At 37.3% G+C, this 21,609-nt stretch overlaps 1 protein-coding gene across 2 annotated transcripts; it reads left to right on the top strand.

Annotated features, from left to right (window-relative positions):
- The first annotated feature begins 2,146 nt into the window (after positions 1-2,146).
- Positions 2,147-20,877, top strand: LOC106867362 (aly/REF export factor 2). Of its 2 annotated transcripts, XM_014912213.3 has the most exons (7): positions 2,147-2,497; positions 9,592-9,630; positions 12,078-12,233; positions 14,631-14,778; positions 15,878-15,968; positions 16,129-16,279; positions 19,417-20,877. In XM_014912213.3, the coding sequence occupies exons 1-7, from the start codon at positions 2,246-2,248 to the stop codon at positions 19,429-19,431; spliced, it is 852 nt and encodes a 283-aa protein (XP_014767699.1). In that variant the 5' UTR covers positions 2,147-2,245; the 3' UTR covers positions 19,432-20,877. The 2 variants fall into 2 exon arrangements, with proteins under 2 accessions (XP_014767699.1, XP_014767700.1); XM_014912214.3 differs by lacking the exon at positions 9,592-9,630.
- Positions 20,878-21,609: the final 732 nt, after the last annotated feature.

Below are 21,609 nucleotides of genomic sequence, written 5' to 3'. Positions count from 1 at the left end.
GGGATATTTGCCCGGGCCAAGCTCTTCTTGAGTATCAGGTTCAACTCCGTTTGACGCATGAAGCAACCAGCATTCATGTGGAAAGAAAGGCTGTGGAGTCAAGGAGCCTGCCACGACATATCAAACCCGTGCATATGTCAGCTCCCACTCTGAGGGCAATGGAGACACGAAGTTCATCCAAGGTGAGTAGGCCACCAACATTAGCCACTGGGATGGCATCAATCCAGTCACCTGAGTATTTGGTGCTAGCAGACAGTAAGCGACACCTTGAGAACTGGAGGGAGTCGAAGGTGGCCTTCGAAATTATGTTGTCCCAAGCTCTCTGACTCTGACAGTCCTCCACCTTCTCAGGAGCCTACAAGTACAATTCCCTCCAGTATTGGAGAGCTTTATCCGACTCCCTGTTGGAATTGGTCCATTTTGGAGAGGAGAGGATGTTGCTCACCAGGGTGAAGCAGGCGTGGGTGGAGGAAAGGAAGCAGGGGCGAGAGAGGGACGAACACTTACGAAGACCAAGACCTCCAGGTCGCTTGGGCAATGCAGCTGTGAAGGCAACAAAAATATACAATGACATGATCGCACACATGAGCATGAAAGTGGTCAAGCATTTAAAAAGATTAAGATATGCCTTGAATATGCTTTGTAACTGTGTATATATATATTTCATGGATTTATTGTTCCATTACATAAAATTGCTTCAGTTTGCTGTAATTTGCGGCGATCGAACAGTGCACGAAATTTTCCTCCATTTATTTCAAATCATTATTGCGAAAGCATTATTGATATCATGTATTTGCGAGAGTGAATGGAAAGTTAAAGGCAAAGTTTCCGTAACTCCAGTTTGAATGAATAAATTAGTTTATCTCTAAAAAAAAATGTTTAAAAAAAAAGGAAAGAAAAAGAAAACACTAACAAGAGAAATATATTATTAATGATTCACATATTTCAGTTTGAAAATTATTTATTCTACGATGGAGTCTCTATTATGGTCGTTTGACCTGCTAGAAATCGTAACCAAAAATCTATCGTATAACGCCATCCTATCTTAACACAAAAATGTGTTACAAAAAGAAAAAAAAACGAAAAGAAAGATAGACAGAAAATAAAAAAAGAAAGAAAATTATAAGCAATCTGATATGATCATAATTTCCTACTTTAAACAACAATAACACAAAAAAAAGTATGAATTCAACCAAAAAATATCCTCAATGACAAATAATCCGGCCTCAATAGAGGGTCAAAAAAGAGAATGACCTCCAAAAAAATGAGTACCAGTTAGTCAAAAGTGATAAGGGCTTTTCAAGGATCGATATCCTGGGAAGAATGAGGGGTCTAGTGGAGGTAGATATAGAATGAATAAGGAAATGTCGGATGGGCTTGGATCGAAATGGTAGAACCAGCCAGCTTCGATAAGCAGAGATCACAAGGGACAGCACGTGAATGGATCCGGGCTGGAGTATGTTGGCAAGCGACTTCATATGGATTAGTCAAATTACTTTTCTTTCAATACAGTCGAGGATGTCCATATAGTAGAAGCGCCGACCTAAACGTGGGAACAATATTCCATTGTACGTTTCACCCTAACGAATTAATGGGATGTAAACAATTTTCCTTGCCCTAATGAGGAAGACCAGTCTTTAGGATGCAGTGATTGCTGTTGTAGACATGAGATAGCAAAGAGAGACCGTCAGTAATTGGGATCTGGTATTACTAAGGACTTTTGAAGGTTTTTAGATGCGTGTCAACTACAACTGATGTATTTTGCTTTACACCTTTATAAGCATCAATATAAGACAGTAAAGAGGTGATTTTTTTTTTCTGTCTTCAGCTATTAATTTTAAAAATCTTAAGAGTGGATTTAGTCCTAATAGGGTATTTTCTATTTCTCATGGAACAGGTTTGGCGTTGCAAATTGAGAGATAGTTTCTTCAATAAGGGCAGATAACTAAAGATTAACAAAGTTTAGAATCCCAGGAGAGGACAACAGTACTCAGAAAATTTCGATTAAATATTTAATATGTGTTATTATATTTCTTATAATTAAAAAAAAATATATTTGCGTATCTTTTAAAGAAATGTTTCAATTGAAATATTAAAAAAATGTGTTATTTCATATATTGATATTGGACACTTCCCATCATGCCTCACACACGGGACCGCCATTTTTATTTTGCACGTTGATGTTTTGTGTCGACTAACAACGAGCAAACGCCATAGAAAGGGAAAAGGTAGGAATCGTTAAAGGATGGCTGCCATGGATAAATTAGACATGAGTCTCGACGATATCATTAAATTAGATAAGAAGAAAGGCGGCAGTGGTGGAGCAGGTGGAATTAAACGTGGCGGAGTCCGCGGTGGACGCGTTACCCGATCGCGGGGCGCACTAGGCGGCCGCGGTCGGCCAAACCGTGGAGGAAGCTTTGGATTCAATTTCAGAAGCCGGGGAGGAGGCATTCAAAGACGAAGAAGTTCCAACAGACCGGCGCCTTATATGCGAGTAAGAAATTCATTTCCTTTCTAATTTATATTAACCATTTTCAAAGCTATTCACATTTTCAAAATGCTTTAAATGTTTTTTTGATACGTGTGTACTGGCTCTTTTTTTAAAACACGGCGCTCAACTGTTACTAGTATATTCACACCTTGATGTATATTCACCCCCAATTGATCGGTGATGCTTTTTGTTTCAAGTGGATATATAATTACAGTACAATTACGCGATAAATAACAGCCAAGATGTAGAAGATATAAAACTGTTTTGACCCGTTATATGGTTTAAGGCTTTTCTTTCCCTACATGTCACGGATCTATTTGTTAACCAGGTACATTCAACCATAATATGGACAGTTAGGTCTCTTCTTTAAGTGCAAAATGATATCATCTCGTACCATCTATTTTTCTCTAGTGGGATGGTGTCTCAGTTTAATTTATATCAGGTTCCATTTTATTGACTCAGTTTTACGAATCATCTACTTTTTAAATGAATATTTAATCATTATTATTTTTGTAATTTGTTTCTTAATCATTGAACTAGTTTGTTGCTGCTATTTACATCTTAATTCCTTCTTATAGATATTTCGCCCTGAGCGGTTTAAATAATAAAATCTAGAGCGACAAGGTGTAGCTTGATACAAATTTTCCCCTCTTTTAAATAGATCCCTTTGTTTCCCGTGTAAATCTTTATCTTCTGCACAACATTCATCTTGTGGTGGCTGCTTTTAAATACATTTCATTCACCTCCTTTAATATTTCTCGATTCTCTGAAGATTCGTCCCAACCATAATCATATGTAATTCTAAACAGAAAAAAATCTCGTTGAAAATCCCACCACTTTTTTTTTTCCGGCATCAAAAACCATTATATAAGAAACCAACTATTGATCCGTATATATTTTCCTCATTTACAATGGATGATGCAAAAATAGCCGATCTCTTTGGGATTTGAACTCCGTAACAAACACCAAAATGACAGTTTCAACGGCCTCTCCGTGATATTAGTTCATGCTAATGGTGACATAAGCGTTTTAGTTTGTCTTTGACTTACTTTTTAAAAATTTACAAAGACCAGAGCTAATTTGTTCCGTAGTACATAAAGAACAAGTTTGTCCCAAACTTTAAGATAGAGATAACAGCTAAATAGGAAGAGAATTTGTAAAGAAAAATCGATGTGGCATGGCGGGAAGTGTTTGCCGGATGCTGTTTCCAGAGCGTCGAATATTATTTATTGATAGATTATAAAGAACACACAGCTGTTTGGCAGTTACATCTAAAATACCTTTTAAATAATTATTATGGATGAGGGACGAACTAAAGAAAGACTTTACTAATTAATTTATGCTTATTCATGTCTTTAATTGTTATCAGATGTTTCTTTTTAATGTAATCTTGTGATGTTTGCTTAGTCTTTTACACGTGTAATCAAATTTGCCAAGTTAGAATTTCAAGGCATCATCGTTTATCCTATTGTTGTTTGTCTTGGAAAAGAAACTGGTAAACTGTTGTTCTACTTAGATGGCATATTGGTTGTAAATTCATCCAGAATTTTTTTCTTTTTGAAATAATGCAAATGGCTGTTTAAAAACAAATAATTGATTTAAGAGTAATTAAAGTTAGCCTAAAATAAAAGATACATTTTCATTCATATGGTTTGTTTATTAACAATGAGTGGACAGTTGTTTGTTATGTATATTTATGTAGGACTTCAGCTAATATGTATGAGAGTACGTGATATCTGCATATATTTCATAATAAATGATGTGTTAGCATTTTAAATGACACAAATGAAACTTGCTTGTTGGCATTGATAGGAATTGTAACTTGATTGTTATGACTCATTTAAATCGATCGAAAGGAATGTACAGTTAATAAAGTATTCCTGGATCTAATTAAAAAATTTTACCCAAGGCCAGCAGTTTTTTAGAAGGTGGTTAGTCAATTACATCGATTCCAGTGCACGTATTTTATTGACACTGAAGAGATGAAAAGTAAAGTGAGCCTCAGTATAGTTTGAACTCCTAACATAATTAGAAGAAATGCCACTAAACATTTTGTCCTGTGTGCTAAAAAAAACTTTGCCAGCTCATCACCCTTTTTCTTGGATCTAATAATCCTTTCTACTTTAGATGCAAGTCCTGGGTTTTGTGGGGAGGGCGACAGTCGATCACATCGACCCCAGTGTTTCACTGGTTCTTAATTTATTGACCCCGAAAGGATGAACGGCAAAGTCAACCTCAGTGGAATTTGAACTCAGAACATAAAGATGGGCGAAATACCATTAAGCATTTTACCCAGTGTGCTAACAATTCTGCCAGCTCACTGCCTTAATTTCTTGGCTCTAATAATGATGTTTGGAAGTTTGGACTACTTTTTAAAAAGCAGGTGGAGACAATAATGTCAGCTGTATTGGTGGTGTTTCTCAGAAAGTCTTGTAATATTATTAAGCAAAAGGACTGCCAAGTGAAAGTATGTGTCATGAAAAGGAAATTCTGATTTAATTAAAACACTGAGGACTTGTTGGGGAATACTTTTAAATATTCCATAGAAAGTAACTTTCATATATGTGTATGTCTTCCAATGTGGAGGTGCAATGGCCCATTGGTTAGAGCAGCAGACTCGCGGTTTCGATTCCCAGACTGGGTGTTGTGAGTGTTTATTGAGCGAAAACACCTAAAGCTCCACAAGGCTCCAGCAGGGGGTTGTAACGAACCCTGCTGTACTCTTTCACCACAACTTTCTCTCACTGTTTCTGTTGTACCTGTATTTCAAAGGGCCAGCCTTGTCATGCTGAATCTCCCCAAGAACTACGTTATGGGTACATGTGTCTGTGGAGTGCTCAGCCACTTGCACATTAATTTCACAAGCTGGCTGTTCTGTTGATCAGGTCAACTGGAACCCTCGTCATAACCAACGGAGTGCCATGACGACAATGACTTCCAATATATGTGTAAGTAGTTTGTGGCTCAGACCTGCATTACTCAAAGTTTCACAGGTATTGCAGTAAGAAAACTAACTGTCATGAGAAAATGTATAAAGTTTGTTCCTATTGGTCAGTTTGGATCGCATACTGGAACCAGAAGATGGGTGACAACTGGATAGGAAATAACTCCAAAAAAATAAGTCTCTTCATTTTTCATTGGAAATTCCAGTAAAATTTTGGTGGTCATGGAAGAGTGTTATCAGCTGATGACAGCTAAACATCACAGTTGACATCGGATGACTTAAAACTTAGAACTCCACAGATGACAGCAGATTGAATGTTCATGATCTTGTTAAGTGATATAGCGAGCTGTCGTAATATCTGCAGTTTCTAAGGTAGTGAGCTGGCAGAATCATTTGCATGCTGGGTAAAATGCTGTGGCATTTTGTCCATTTTTATGTTCTGAGGTCAACTTTACCGTGCATCCTTTCAAGGTCAATAAAATAAATACCCGTTGGACACTGGGTATTTATTCTTCCCTGAAATTACTGGCCTCATTCCAACATTTGAAGCCAATATTTACAGTTTCTCAGAGATAAAAATGACAGTTACATGTTCCATGCAAATAAAGATTCTCCTTGTCAAGTGTGCTCCAGTATATGCTGCTAAGTTCATTACCTAGTCTCAAACGTATGTACATACCTTGTATATCATCAATGATTATGATGGTCACAAATCTTGAATTATTTATCACAGACACCTTTAAAAAGTACACGTTTTCCCTGTAAGAAAAGTATCATGCTTTTATCGTCCTTAGACTTCCCTGTTACTTAATTTTAACCTCTTTGATACCATCTTGTCAGATGCTGCCCTTGATTCTATGATACAAGCTTCATGTTAATATGCATTCCAAATACAACTTAATGATGAGTATTAATGACTAGGTGTTTATAGTTAGGGCTAAAATCTATTGATATATCCTCTAGTGTAGTTGCATTGAAACAAAACAATTAATATGCTAATGATTAATAGAACTGTCTAGAATACATTATATATGCAAATTGGTCTATCCATTTTACTGAAGCCCTTAGATCTGTCATTTTCTCCTTACAAAGATACTTTGTATAAAGACTGTTTACACCTGTCTGTTACAGTTTTGATCAAAATCTATAGTACTCATCTACACCACCTACCCACCCCTTTTCATAGCATAGTTTGTTCCCTCCCCATCACCGGGTTCATATAGTCTTGCAAACTGCATGACAGCCTTGCTGGTGCTGATGGTAAAGTGGTTGGCATCGGAGAAAAGTGTCCAGCCATGGAAATTATGTCCAAGCAGAGACTGGAGCAAGATGCAGTCTTTGGGCCCCATCAGATCCTGCCACACCATCCAACCCATGCCAGCACGAAACGCAGGTGTTAAATGATGATGATGATGATCTATAATGCAGTACAGTAAGTAGATGAGTTATTGGTGCATGTGTGTGTGTATGTGTACATAATTATGTACAGGGATGGAATGATTATAAGTTGATTTTGTTCTTCCTACATTACAAAAAACTGAGTTTGTGCCTCGTCAAATGGAGAAATTTTTTTTTATAGTTAAACTGGTATTTGTATTTCTTGACAATAACCAAAGAACAAAGTGTTTGGTTTGTTTAGAATCAATACTTAAGAGTGAGAGAGCACAAGTTTACTTCTGTAATTAATTACTTTTTAGATTCCATTAGACAGAATCTATTAATAAAGAATTACTAGTGGGAAAAGATTTTGACTGTATAATTAAAAGTAGTGTTATGATTCAGACTTTTGAAGTCTGAAAATTCAATTTAAATGACAATAAATTGATGATAAATAATACTTACTAATGCTTACCATCTTGATAGGTTATTACTTTAATTTTTTTTAATTTAATTTTTTTTCTTTTTTATTATGACTTTCAAGTTTTGGGAAAAAATGTGGGCCTTGAATTTGCTTGTAAGATATTCAGCTCTGCTGTTTTGAGGTTAAGATATAAGCTCAGGAACTAAGTCCAATCTTCACAGTTACTTCTGCCATTTGCTCTCATTTTTTTAAGTTACAGTGTTCAATTCTACATTCATCATCATCACCATTTAACATCTGTTTTCCATACTGGCATGCATTGGGTGGTTCAACAGGAGAGGACTGCGAAGCTGCAATGTCTACTTCAGCATTGTTTCTACAGAGTTGGATGCCCCTTCTAGTGCCACTCACTTTACACAATGTACTAAGTGCCTATAAAAGCTGGCACCAGTGAGGTGACCAGGTAACTTGCAAGACGAGATCATGCAGGTGAGGAAGGGGTTCTATGCCTGGAGATAAGTGGTTAATGTAATGATAGGACAGAAAGAGAGATGGTAAAAATGTGTAAAAGCATACCCCCCCCCTCCCAGTTAGAGGAAGGTGACTATAACTGGTACGTAGGGATGGGCAGGGTTAGGGTTCACTCTAAATTCTTTGTGCATAATTCTATCACGAGCCAGTCTATTGTCTGAATTGATTGTCATGCCGAATGCATTGTTGGTAAATTTGTCATTTTTTATCTTTTATTCACAGAGTAAATATGGTAAATTTGTCATTTTTATTTACATAGTAAAATTATTGTTAACAATGGAATAGAAATTTGAAGATGAAAAAAATTCCATCCTGCAATCTTGAATCTCTGAGAAATTTTGGAAGAGGAACACTGAAGGAATAATAAAATAATAAATAATATTAATAATTATTATTGAAAGAAAGAACTATGAAGGAATGAAAAGTAGTATATTGTTGCTGCAGAGATTTCACATCATAAAATGAAATATAAAATATAGTGCTGCAAGAATTCCATGGATGATCAATGAATAGCAATAGCATGACATACTGGATTAAGAGGCATTAATCCATTATTTGTCATTTTAGAATATTTCTTCTTTCCTCCAATTTATAATTTGGTTATCTTTAAACTGTGTTCCATTTTGTGGCTCAGTTTTTATAAGTAACTTTGTTTATTCCTGTATCAATGAAGTAAATTTGATTTCTCTCTCTCTCTCTTTCTCTCTCTCTCTCTTTCTCTCTCTCTCTCTCTGTCTCTCTCTCTTTCTCTCTCTCTCTCTCTCTCTCTCTCTCTTCAAATTGCCTTTTCATTGTTAATGAAAATGCAACATATTTGCTATGTGAATACAAACTCTGTTTACTAAAGTGCAGTATTTGGTGGCATGAAACACAGACATTAGATGCACCCCAATCTCAGCAGCACATTGTCAGGAAGAAAAGATTTTAGTACATTAAAGTTTGTGTGGAAGGCCCAACTTAGCATGATAAGACCCAGGGTGGTTTTCTGGCAGGTAATATTGCATCTTACATGCCATCAAATAAGGTATTTACTCTGTGAATAAACTGCTTGGTGAATTTATTAATGTATTGACATTTACCATCAATGAATTGGCTTGCAGTTGTCTTGTAGTGGTATTTACCATGGTGGGAAAATATATCGAAAGATTTGTTGGTGTGATGCTAAAGTAGATATCATCATCATCCACTTTTCCATGCTTGCATGGATCAGACGGAATTGTTGAGACAGGTTTCCTATGCCTGTATGTCCTTCCTGTTTCCTAGCAAGGTAATATTTCCCCATGACCAGATCAGTTTTTCATGGAAGACTGAAAACAAACAACATCACTTGTATGATTGTGATGGTCACTGACAACCATTGCATAAGACATGGCTCCACACACATGTATGCATGCACACACATGTTCGATGAGTTTCTTTCTTTTTTGTCTACCAAAATCCATTCACAAGGTTTTGATTGGCCTAGGTTTGTTGTAGAAGATACTCACCCAAGGTGCCATGCTGCGGGACTGAACCCAAGACCATGTGGTTTAGAAGCTTCTTAACCACACTGATGAACTTTTAAAAATCTAAAATCCTAGTTTGATTGTAGAAGCATTGCGTTTATGAAAAGAAATTCATTAAATTGTTGTTAATTAAGTATACATTAACTTTAGAAAGTCATTTGTATCAGATTTAACTTTAAAGTCAAATCTGACGGACATTTAAAGAAAAAAATAAATCGAAGAAAAATATTTGAAATTTGGCAAGAAAGAAATGTACTTTTATATATGATTTTCGCATATTTTGCACCTGGGTTGAAAAATTCATCATCTTTTACAGGGAGGCAGATCAAATCCCTGGTTCAACAATACTAGATTGGTGAGAAAAACTAGTTTTTTTAGTCATTTGATTTTGTTTCCTTGTTTGTGATGTCTTTGGTTTCTGTGGCATTGTTCTTTGAGGCTGTTATTTATCCCCTCAATTCACAACCAATGCTTAGGTATATGCTTCATGAGCTCAAAGAAACAGTTTGACATTTTTTCATGTTTTTATTCTTTGACAGTTTTTTTTTTCTTTTATCTTTTACTTGTTTCAGTCATTAGACTGCAGCCAGGTTAGGACTCCACCTTGAAGACTTTTAGTCAAACAAATCGACCCCTGGACTTATTTTTTTAAGCCTAGTACTTATTCTATCGGTCGCTTTTGCCGAACTGTTAAGTTACGGGGACGTAAACACACTAACAATGGTTATCAAGTGGTAGTGGGAGAAAACACAGACATACATGTACATACATGGCAGGCTTCTTTCAGTCTACAAAATCCACTCACAAGACTTTGGTTGACCTGAGGCTATAGAAGACTTGCCCAAGGTGCCATGCAGTGGGGCTGAACACAGAGCCATGTGGTTGAGAGCCAGACTTCTTACCATACAACTATGCCTGTGCCTTTATTTCTGTATATGAAATTGTTAACGTATGTTACGCACTGGGAGAAATGTTTTATCTAATATTTAATCATCTTTCTGAAATTTAGATTTGTTTGCTTTTTAAGTAGTTCAAGTAGATGTTGACCAAAATGATTATGTATGAGACTGTTTCTACATTGTTTAACACCCACTTTTCCATGCTTTACATGGATCAGACAGAATTTGTTGAAGCAGATTTTTCTACAGCCAGATGCCCTTCCTATTTCCAAGCTAGTTGATGTTTTCCCATCGCTAGACGGGTTTTATTTTATGGAAGACTGGAAGTAGACAACAACATTTGTATGATGATGATGATGCTCATTTACATCCATCACATGATGTCAAGACAAGGTGACACAAATATGCACACACACTTATAAGGTTTCTTTCATTTTTCTGTCTACCATATCCACTATCCCTGGGCTGTAGCAGAAGACACTTGCCCAAAGTGCCACACTGGAACTGAACCCAAGACTATATGGCTGGGAAGCAAGCTTCTAAACCACCTCTAATAAATTTTTAAAAATCTAAAGCCCATAATGGCTAAATGTATTTATAGAAACATTTCATATAAGAAAAGAAATTCACTTAAGACAAGGCACATAAGAACCCACACACACATACATGTACATATATACTATGAAATAGTCAGGAGGCCTGAGAGGTGAATATGTTTATTTAACCATTTGTTATCCTTAGGATTATGGCTGTTTCACAGCCTTCATCATGTAATGATAATTTCAGTGTATGATTATTTTATGTCCTTGCCGTGGCTGATACCGCCTTACTGGCACGAAAAAGCACCATTTGAGTGTGGTTGATGCCAGTGCTGGCTGACCGGCCCCATGCTGGCGGCACCTTAAAAGCACCATCGAGCATGGTCATTGCCACTGCTGCCTGATTGGCTTCCATGCTGGTGGCATGTAAAAACACCATTCAAGCATGGTCGACACCAGTATCACCTGACTAGCCCGCATGCCGGTGGCAAGTTAAAGCACCCATTACACTCTCGGTGTGGTTGGCGTTAGGAAGGGCATCCAGCTGTAGAAACCTTGCCAGATCAGATTGGAGCCTGGTGCAGCCTTCTGGCTTGCCAGTCCTCAGTCAAACCATCCAACCCATGCCAGCATGGAAAGCGAATGTTAAAAGGCGATGATGTGCCTGCACAAAAATTCATTGTACAATACAGTTGTACATTTACAAATCAATGCACTAATGCTTCATTGCATATTAGTGCAGACATGTGAAATAACTTATACACTGAAATTATTATTACATGAAGAAGGCTGCAAAACGGCTGTAATCCTAAGGATAACAAGTGGTTATATAATTGTATTCACCTTTCCTACCTTCTGACATTTTATAGTTTATATATTCCTCATGAATTCATCAATTGGATCTCCTGGATTTCAGCTGCATAAAACTCAGCACTATACTCCTCTATTGGATTACTGTGTGGTATGATAGCCGGATCCACTGGAGGAGCTTTCTGTGATAGCCACATGGTTCTATGAATCCATATATTGCAAATTTATACACGCGCGCATGTGCATACACACAAAGTGGCTTTCTTTCAGCTTCCGCCTACCAAATCCATTCACAAGGCTTTGCCTAAAGTGCTGCACAGTGGGATTGAACCTGAGACCACATGCTTGTGAAATAAACTTCTTAAGCACACTGCTACACCTGTGCCTGTATTTTATCTATGAAAATATTGACTTGTCTCATTGTGAATCTGTTTACTTGTAATGTTTTTGTGTTTAATTTTCCTTTCTTTTTTTTTCTTTTTTTCTTTGTCTCTGTTTTCTAATTCGTATCACACAAATATCTGATTTTATTTTGTTTTTATTTCCCTTTTCAGCCAAAAGAGCTTCCTGATGTGTGGCAACATGATCTCTTTGATGGTGGTACTGCTGGACCCATAAAACGTATGATTGGTGGCAGAATAAGCACAGCGGGGCAGGGCAAATTGCTAATTTCCAACTTAGACTTTGGAGTTAATGATTCAGATATTCAGGTACTTCTTTTTAGCTTTACTCTGTAATTCTTCACTTTATATCTTGCATTGGTTTTCTTTAGAATGGACATCTAGCTGTTAAAAAAATAATAATTTGAGACTAAAAATTCATAATGGAGATATTACAAGCCTCATCCAGTACATACTAACATACAAAAATTGATATATGGAAGAAACGAAAAATGACTTTATATGTATTTTTATTTTATTTTCTCCATATATAAAGAAAAGTGACCAAGACTTCTGGCAATTTGCTATGCTTGAGAAGACACATCGAGCTAAGTGAAATCATGGTTGTGGTCAGTGCCAGTGATATGTAAACGATACCCAGTACACTCTGTAGAGTGAGTGGTTGGCATTAGGAAGGGCATCCAGCTGTAGAAACCATGCCAAAACAATTGGAGCCTGGTGCAGCTCTCCAGCTTACCAGCTCTAGTCACTGTCTAACCCATGCCAGCATGGAAGACAGGCATTAAATAATGATGATATATGGTTTGTTCTCACTCTTTATCATTGTGTATACCGAAAACATGAGAGTACAAAAGAGATTGTGTGAGATGATTGAAGACATTAATAACTTACTACATTAGGCAATGAAGAGTCAATAATATTCAAAAATATACTGAAAGCATTAAAACATGCAGGAGTCGGAGTTAGTAAAATTGTACCGACTCTGACTCATCATCATCATCGTTTAACGTCCGCCCTCCATGCTAGCATGGGTTGGACGATTTGACTGAGGACTGGTGAAACCGGACGGCAACACCAGGCTCCAGTCTGATTTGGCAGAGTTTCTACAGCTGGATGCCCTTCCTAACGCCAACCACTCAGAGAGTGTAGTGGGTGCTTTTACGTGTCACCCGCACGAAAATGGCCACGCTCGAAATGGTGTCTTTTATGTGCCACCCGCACAAGCCAGTCCAGGGGCACTGGCAACGATCTCGCTCGAAAACCCTACAGGAGCCAGTCAGGCGGTACTGGCAACGGCCACGCTCAAAATGGTGCATCTCATGTGCCACCCGCACAAGAACCAGTCCAGGGGCACTGGCAACGATCTTACTTGGCTTGCCGGGTCTTCTCACGCACAGCACATTTCCAAAGGTCTCGGTCAGTAGTCATCGCCTCGGTGAGGCCCAATGTACGAAGGTATTGCCTCACCACCTCAGCCCAGGTCTTCCTGGGCCTACCTCTTCCACGGGTTCCCTCAACTGTTAGGGTGTGGCACTTTTTCACGCAGCTATCCTCCTCCATTCTCACCACATGTCCATACCAGCGCAATTGTCTCTCTTGCACGCCACAACTGATGCTTCTAATGTTCAGCTTTTCTCTCAAGATACTTACACTCTGACGGGTATTCACATTGACATTACACATCCAACGGAGCATACTGGCTTCATTCCTTGCGAGCTTACGTATGTCCTCAGCAGTTACAGCCCATGTTTCACTGCCATGTAGCATGGTTGTTCGTACGCATGTGTCATACAGTCTGCCTTTTACTCTGAGTGTCTTTATTCTTTAATATAAACCAATTAGAACAAATAGGCCTACTCCAAGTTCAAGCATATGAGTTATGTAGACCACAATCACTTAATTACATAAAGAGGAGTCGGAGTCAAAGATTTTTGTTCCAACTCCACAGCCCTGGTTGTAATAATATCAGCTTTGTGCAGCCTATCAAGACTCCATCCATTCAAAGTGGTGTTTCTTAACCATGGTTCCCGTTGATTCTTATTTTACTCTGGTGCCATTTAATATTTAAATATTATCAGGAATTGTATAAAAAATATTAAAACATTTTGTGTATTGTAGAAATATGACCAATTTATTGCACATAACTTTTAACAACAAAATCTTATATGGGATCTCCATGGGCCATAATGAATGCCCTTCCTAATGCCAACCACTCCAAGGGTGTAGTGGGTGCCTTTTACGTGCCACTGGCACGGGAGCCAGTCAGGCAGCACTGGCATCATTTATTATGGAGAATTTAACTGTTTTCATTATTGCTCACATTTTTATCCTAAAATCATCTTTGGACATACTCCAATCCAAATTGAAACTGCTATTGACATGTAGTGTTATGTATTATCTAAGTTGATCAGCAAAAGGATGTCAAGTTGTTAAGTATCCTCTCCAAAAGCACCTGAGTGGTGGAAGTGGGCTTTTGGTTGGTTTTTAGAAACTTGAATACAAACTTGACTTGCTTTATCACCAGGGCTAAGCCTTCGTTTTTTTTTTTTTGTATTTTTGGTTTAGTGCCAATACAAAATCATGACTAAGATTGGTGCTAAGTTAGTAATTGCTATATTTAAAACAATATGAAATTTTGTTTGTGATTTAAAAAAAAATAGTTAAGTTTCTTTGTGCATGTGAATAAAAATGGTTTTTCTGTTGTAGGAATTATTTGCAGAATTTGGACCTCTAAAGAAAGCTGCCGTTCATTATGATCGTTCTGGTCGATCATTAGGTACTGCTGAAGTTATTTATGAAAGACGAACTGATGCTATCAAAGCTATGAAACAGTACAACAATGTCCCTTTGGATGGTATCTATTATATTCTTTCTATATTTCCTTTTGTCTGGTAATAATCAGGGCTGTGGAGTCGGAGTCAATTAAGGGATAGCTGGAGTTGGAGTCGGTAAAACTATACTGACTCTGATTCCAACTCACAATGTCTTTATTCTTTAACAGTTCAGTGATTAGAGGACTATAAGTGTCAGTCTGTCTTGGCGTTGATTTGATTGACTAAAAAACCTTCAAGGTTTGGGCCTCAACCTACTGACTAAAACAAAAGAATTACAATATTTTATGTAGAGTAGTCAAATCACTTTACCAATTAATATTGCTACAGTAAGGGTCTAAGTAGGCAGATTAATTAAATTAAGTATTCATCAAACTATAGAATTATACTTTAACGCGTGCACACGCACACACTCCAAATTACCTTAGGCTGTCAATCTTGTTGCTTCATTCCTAGTGCAGCATCAAAGTGTTATCTCAGTTCAATGACATTTGTCATCAACCAGCTGAAACACTGGTGTGCTGTCATTGACCACCACCCCCTGACTACACTAGCAGAGGACAGCTCAAGATCTGTTGGCTTTAACCAAGTCTAATAGGACCTTGATAATTGAGCAAGAAATGACTTCCATTTTGCAGGCATTTGGCAACTGTCCAAGAAGTGTTGATTATCCAAGATTCAGTTTTGCAGGAGGCCAGCTATCTGCAAGTTAGTTACAATGATAGGAAAGAAGGAACTTATCCTCAGACAGGAAACTTAGTCCAAATGCAACAATGTGAACTTTGCTAAAGACATCAAAAGTAAAGGAGTGGATGGGTGATGTTAAACTAGGCATCTTGACCTTGATAGTAATAAGACAAAAGCAGATAAGTTATATTATTCTAATGAGAGTATTTACATTTTTGTATATTTCAGTTCTTTTATTTCCAGTGCAAAGTTCAACTTGTATTTCTGAAGCACAAAACATTTATTGTTCTATTTTGACAATTTATACTTAGATTGAAATCATGAATTAGGTCATGCTTTTGGCATTCATAAGTTTTTTATGTTGGTTTATGTTGAAATGATCTCCAGTCTGCAATTCAAAGCAATCATTTTGATTAAAATTTTTGTTTTCTCCAGGTCGAGCCATGAATATCCAGCTAGTAGGTGCAACAACATCGGAAGGCCCTAACAGATTGGGAATTAGTGGTCTATCGAATCGAAGGCCAGCGTAAGGATTGCTTTGTTTAACTTCCAGCTCTGTTGATTCAGTTGTTACTGCATTTTGATTATGGAATTGAAGGTTTTTATTGTTGTTAAATGACAATAACTTCATAAAATTTGGACATGTTGAGTGTTGTTGAATCTCTCTCTTCTGTTTTGTTTTGTAGATACAATTCAGGAGGGGGTGGGCTTGGTGGTGGCACTGGGAACACAAGAGGAAGAGGTCGGGGAAGAGGAGGTCGAGGTCGTGGAGGTCAGACCAGAAAAACACCAACAGCTGAAGAATTGGATGCACAGCTTGATGCATACAATGCTAGGGTAAAGGACTTGTTTAATATCTTTGTTATTTTTATATATCTCGTTATGCTTTGACTTATTTACTCAAGTTTATTCTTCCAAACTATTGTTTATTAGCTCTTAACCTCTCGGCTTTTCACACGTTCGTTTATCAAACTACAATGATCCTCAGAGCCAATACTCATCTTTGCTTTTCATATGATAACTCTTCCCTTAGCAAGGACGGTTGTTTTTCACAAGGACCTTTGCTTGGAAAGCAATATAAACACCCAGCACTACAGCCAAGCATTCACTTGTTGGTTTTATTGCTTTGCTCCTATCTACAGCAATAAATTATACTTCCACTTTAGCAGAGATATAGTTTATGTGGGCGCCTATGTAGGCACTCAGACTGCCTGACATAACCTACCATTTTAAAGGAAGATGCCTGCATTGGCCAATGCAGCCCCTAATATAGCAAACAACAATCTGAGTGTGATCTCAGATTGTCTTTATTCATGGGGCTGTTTGATTAAAGCTAAAACAACAAACTTCAATGGTATCACTTAAAGCTATTTAATTTTATAGCATTTAAGCCAGCCTAAATATTCTATCTGTTTTATGTTCAAAGTGGCCAAATCTGGCTTCTCACACTTACCCTACAATGTCATTTTAAAAACTAACAATTGTATCAAAATCTCAAAGCTAAGAGAAAATGTGAAATAAGATCATTTCCATCTAAATATAGTTGTATATACTGTGAAATTTTCAACTGCAAATTTCAATGCCTCCTGTTCCACCCCTTCCCAATGTTTGAAATGGAAATTGATATTTTTGTAATCAACAATATGGCTTCAGCAAGTAGCAGTTCCAATTTCAAAGGATTCACAGTTGAAGACTTACAAAATGTAGAAGAAAAACGAAAGCTACTGCAACTTTTCTTCAGGTGAATCAGATATGGCTGATTCTGAATTTTCCTTTCCTGACAAGGAAGAGTATTTTGATAGCAAAAGTGAAGATCTTCAGAACACCATTCACAATATTACGACAACATGGTCAAACACCAAGAAATATTTCCTCATTTTATTTAAACTACATAATTGTGAATCATTGGTATTTATACATCTGCTGACAAAATTTCAAGACTGCCTTCTCATCATCATCATTATCATCATCATTTAATGTCCATTATCTATGCTGACATGGGTTGGATGGTTTGACCAGAGCTGGAGAGCTGCACCAGACACCAGTCTGGTTTTGCATGGTTTCTGTGGTTGGATGCCCTTCCTAATGTGCCAACCATTGTACAGTGTGTGCTGGGTGTTTTTATGTGACACCACCACAAATGCTTTTCACCACCAGAGGGACCGGTCTTAACACTCCTGCTGCAGAGTATGGCAAGGTGCCAGGCGTCTTGTGCCTTTGTCATCCTGCTTGAAAGGTTCAGCATCCTGAGGTTGTTCTTCAGTACTTCGTCCCATGTCTTCGTGGGTCTCCCACTTCCACATGTTCCTTTTACTTTGGAAGATCGGCAGTTTTTGGAGCTGTCAGCATCCATCCGCATCACATGACCAAACTAGCGCAGTCTTCTCTCTTGCACACAGCAACTAATTCCTCTTATGCCTGACTTCTCTCTCAAAACACTAGCACCCTGTCAGACATGTGTGTTAGTGTTTTGAGCTAGTGTTTGCATGTTAAAAGTTAACAAAATTACAAACAAATATTGCATGATTAATTCAAAGCAATGTGAGTAAATAAGCATCACATTTGACAGAATAGATCAGTCTCAGAATGTTGACCCTTTCAAAGGAAATGACAAAGGACCATTGCTGTATTCAGGAAAACCCACCCACCACAACAGAATTGATATCCTAAAACCAAGGAACCACATAAAAAGCATTGGTGTCTGGTGCCCTGTAAAAAAAGCACTGGTGATGGTGTCACATAAAAAGCATCCAGTACACTCTTTAGTGGTGGGTGTTAGGAAGAGCTTCCAGCTGTAAACACCATAACAAGACAGGACTATGGAACCTAGTGCAGCTCCTGTCAAGCCCTCCAACCCATGCCAGTGTAGAAAACGGAATTTAAATGATAATGATGAGAATAATTTAAATGCTAAAGTGTTCAGCTTCAAACATGCAACCAGATGCTAAATTTTGGGGGATTTTTATGCTAGTTTAGCCCCCTATTAACTTAGCCATCAGTGCTCTAAGCTAATGCAATTCACAAGTTACATAATCATTTCTAGTTTGCACCTGCAATTTGATGATTTTTATTCTAATTTTCTAAAATCATCAGAAGTCTTGGCTAATTAATTTGGTTACTTGCAAATACCTACGAGAGCATTCGTTTTTATTTTTATAACAGAACGTATTTAGAAAATACTAAATTTCATTTTTGTAATCAGACTTTTGACCAGGAATGTATTATTAGGTCTTCAACTCCTTTGGCACCAACCCACCTGAGACCACCTCCATCCAGCTCTGTGAAATAAGACTCCGTTTTAAAAGCGTTCATATTTAGATTAAGACTTTCCATCATAATCATTTTTATGTAACATTTTTGGTGATTTACATTTCATATGGGAACCTAGTACATCAATTAATGAAGAAATTTAATAACCTCCTTCAAATTTTAAGATTATTTTCATAATTAATTTAAATATATTAAATGTATTTCATATGAAATATGGTATTATGGAAGAGGCTACAAGCAGGAACTATATTTTTCATTCCATGAAAAGTATGATTGCTACCTCTAGCCTCGTTCATTATCATCATTTAACGTCTGCTTTCCATGCTAGCATGGGTTGGAGGATTTGACTGAGGACTGGTGAACTGGATGGCTGTACCAGGCTCCAATCTGATCTGGCAGAATTTCTACAGCTGGATGCCCTTCCTAACGCCAACCACTCAGAGAGTGTAGTGGGTGCTTTTACGTGCCACCGGCACAAAGGCCAGTCGCGTGGTACTGGCAATGACCATGCTCAAAATGGTATTTTTTACATGCCACCTGCACAGGAGCCAGTCCAGCGGCACTGGCAATGTATAATAATAAAGCTAGAGGTAGCAATTTGATGGCGATGTGTAGGAAATTCTTCTAATGTCTGTTTCTACCATCAGTTTTTCTCTTTTCATATTTGTTATACTTTTTAAGTGACTTTTTGTCTTATATTTCAGATGGATACTAACTGAACCCTTTGGCATGCTGCGGCAAGAATCTGGAGTGCAGAGTTTCTGTGTTTGGGGTGGCTTCATTCTTGCAGTCGCAGAAACAGCAACACCTCTGTTGATTTACAGGTGGCGTTTTGGCTGGTTTGATTGCTCTCTGTTCAGCCTCCCTCAAACAACCAAAAGCAGCAGCAGCATCAACAGAAATAACAGTGGTACTAACAACCTCATCAACTCCTCACACCTCTCTCTCTCTCTCTCTCCCTCCCCCTCTCCCCTTTTTAATTTCTCCTCTTCATGAGTGAGATATACACTATCTTTTCCTCTCTCTCTCTCTCTTTCTTTTGCTAATTTATTTCCTACCATTCATTATACTGCTGTAGACTGGCAGGCTGAAAGAACTTCACTGCCTCTGTATAGTTTCAGCAGTTTAAACCTACTCTATGAACTGAATCATACGCATAATCCTAAGCTTGCCTTTAGCATTCATACACACTATTAAGACGATAGGCATCCAGCTCTCTCTTTCTATCTGTCTCTTTATTTGATCCTCTATTAACCAGCCATTTGACTGCAGTCATGCATTACTGCTGTTGTTATTGTCACTGCTGTTGCCAATGTATATAACACTGTTAGGTTGCAGGCGTTTATCCTGCTACTGTCTTGCAGACAGCCATAAGTATCCCCGTTCTTCCCCGACTCTTCATTCATGATTTAACCTATCATTCAAACCATTCATATTATAAACAGTTCTTAACATTTGGTTGCGTCAGGATGAGACCTTCCATGTAATGCAGATTCAGCTCAGCAGTGTGAAAACTATTTCCTCAGAAACTTACTTTCAAGAGAACTTCAGATATAACAAAAAAAAGAAAGAAAATTCTTCATATACAAAACAAAGCAAAAAAAAAAAAACTTGGATATTTTTTTCTCATTGGTTTTTATTCCCTTTTAAACTGATTTTTAGTCATTCATTTTCCTAATCATACAATTTTTTTTTTTTTTTTTTTTTACATAAATATATTTAAGATAAGTGTCTTACCATCAATTATCTCCCCACCTCCTTTTTAATAAACAAACCTGTTTGGGTTTTGTTAAGAAACAAAAGATCTTGCCTTAGTTTTAGTGTATTTTGTAAATAGATTATAAATCCGTTTCATCTCCAGTAAGTGTCACTTTGTCCTCATTCCTTTACAGTTGCATATAATCTGCTATATGAAGCTGCTCATTACTGACTGGGGCCATTTAGATTTGAATGAAATGTCATTGATCCCACCTACTTTATCTCATCACTCTTCTTCAAATACTTATCATTTGTTTATGAGATCAGAGACAGGGTCAGTAGGGGTCAGCTTAAAGTGTAGTTATTTTTGAGTGGGTTTTATTTTGTAATGTTACTTTCAAAAATGAAAGTCTTTACTAAAGCAGTAAATTTGGATTAAAATTTTGGAAAAAAAGAAAAAGAAAAAATTCTCAGTTTTTGGTAGCCTTTCTTTCATATTTTTATTATTTCTTTTATCATAATATATTCATCAAATCCATTTGTATGTTGGTTTCTGTTGTCAAATGAAACTTTTTGTTACAGAAAACCAACTCGTGTGCTTCATTTTATTCCAGTTTTATTGAAAAAAATTTAATTTCAAATACTCTTATAATATTAATGTTACTGCTTGTTCCTCGTCTCTTTTTCAACATTTGCAGACAGTGTAACAAGAACTATGGTGGCTATTTTAATACAAATTTTTAATTCAATCTTAAACCATTTCAAACTGGATTAATTATCTGAAGTCAATAATTTTGATGCAGCCACATCTATTTTGTATTGTTCATATTGCCTATTTGTTGACCTTCCAGTGATGACTTGGGGGGGGGGGGGGGGGGGGGTAAATTCCATTTAATTTGGTTCAGAAGTGTTTTGTTCTAAATCATCTTCCTCCTTTAACATCCACTTTTCCAAGCTTGCACTGGTCAAATGGAATTTATTGAGGCAGATTTTCTATGGCCAAATGCCTGTCTTGTTGCCAGCCTTCACCAGTTTTCAAGCTAGGTAACAATCTTCCATTTCTAGAAATGATTTTCACAGAAGATGGGGAAACAACAATCTTGCTTATACAATGGTGATGGTGCTCATTTACAATCATTGCATAATGTTTAGACAAAGGCACACACACACACACAGACCTATAGACACTGAGCCTTATA

This window comes from Octopus bimaculoides, chromosome 8, assembly GCF_046866305.1.
Source record: "Octopus bimaculoides isolate indiv1 chromosome 8, ASM4686630v1, whole genome shotgun sequence".
Lineage (NCBI taxonomy): Eukaryota > Metazoa > Mollusca > Cephalopoda > Octopoda > Octopodidae > Octopus > Octopus bimaculoides.
The sequence above is the reverse complement of the archived record's forward strand: the minus strand, read 5'-3'. Positions and strand labels throughout refer to the sequence as shown.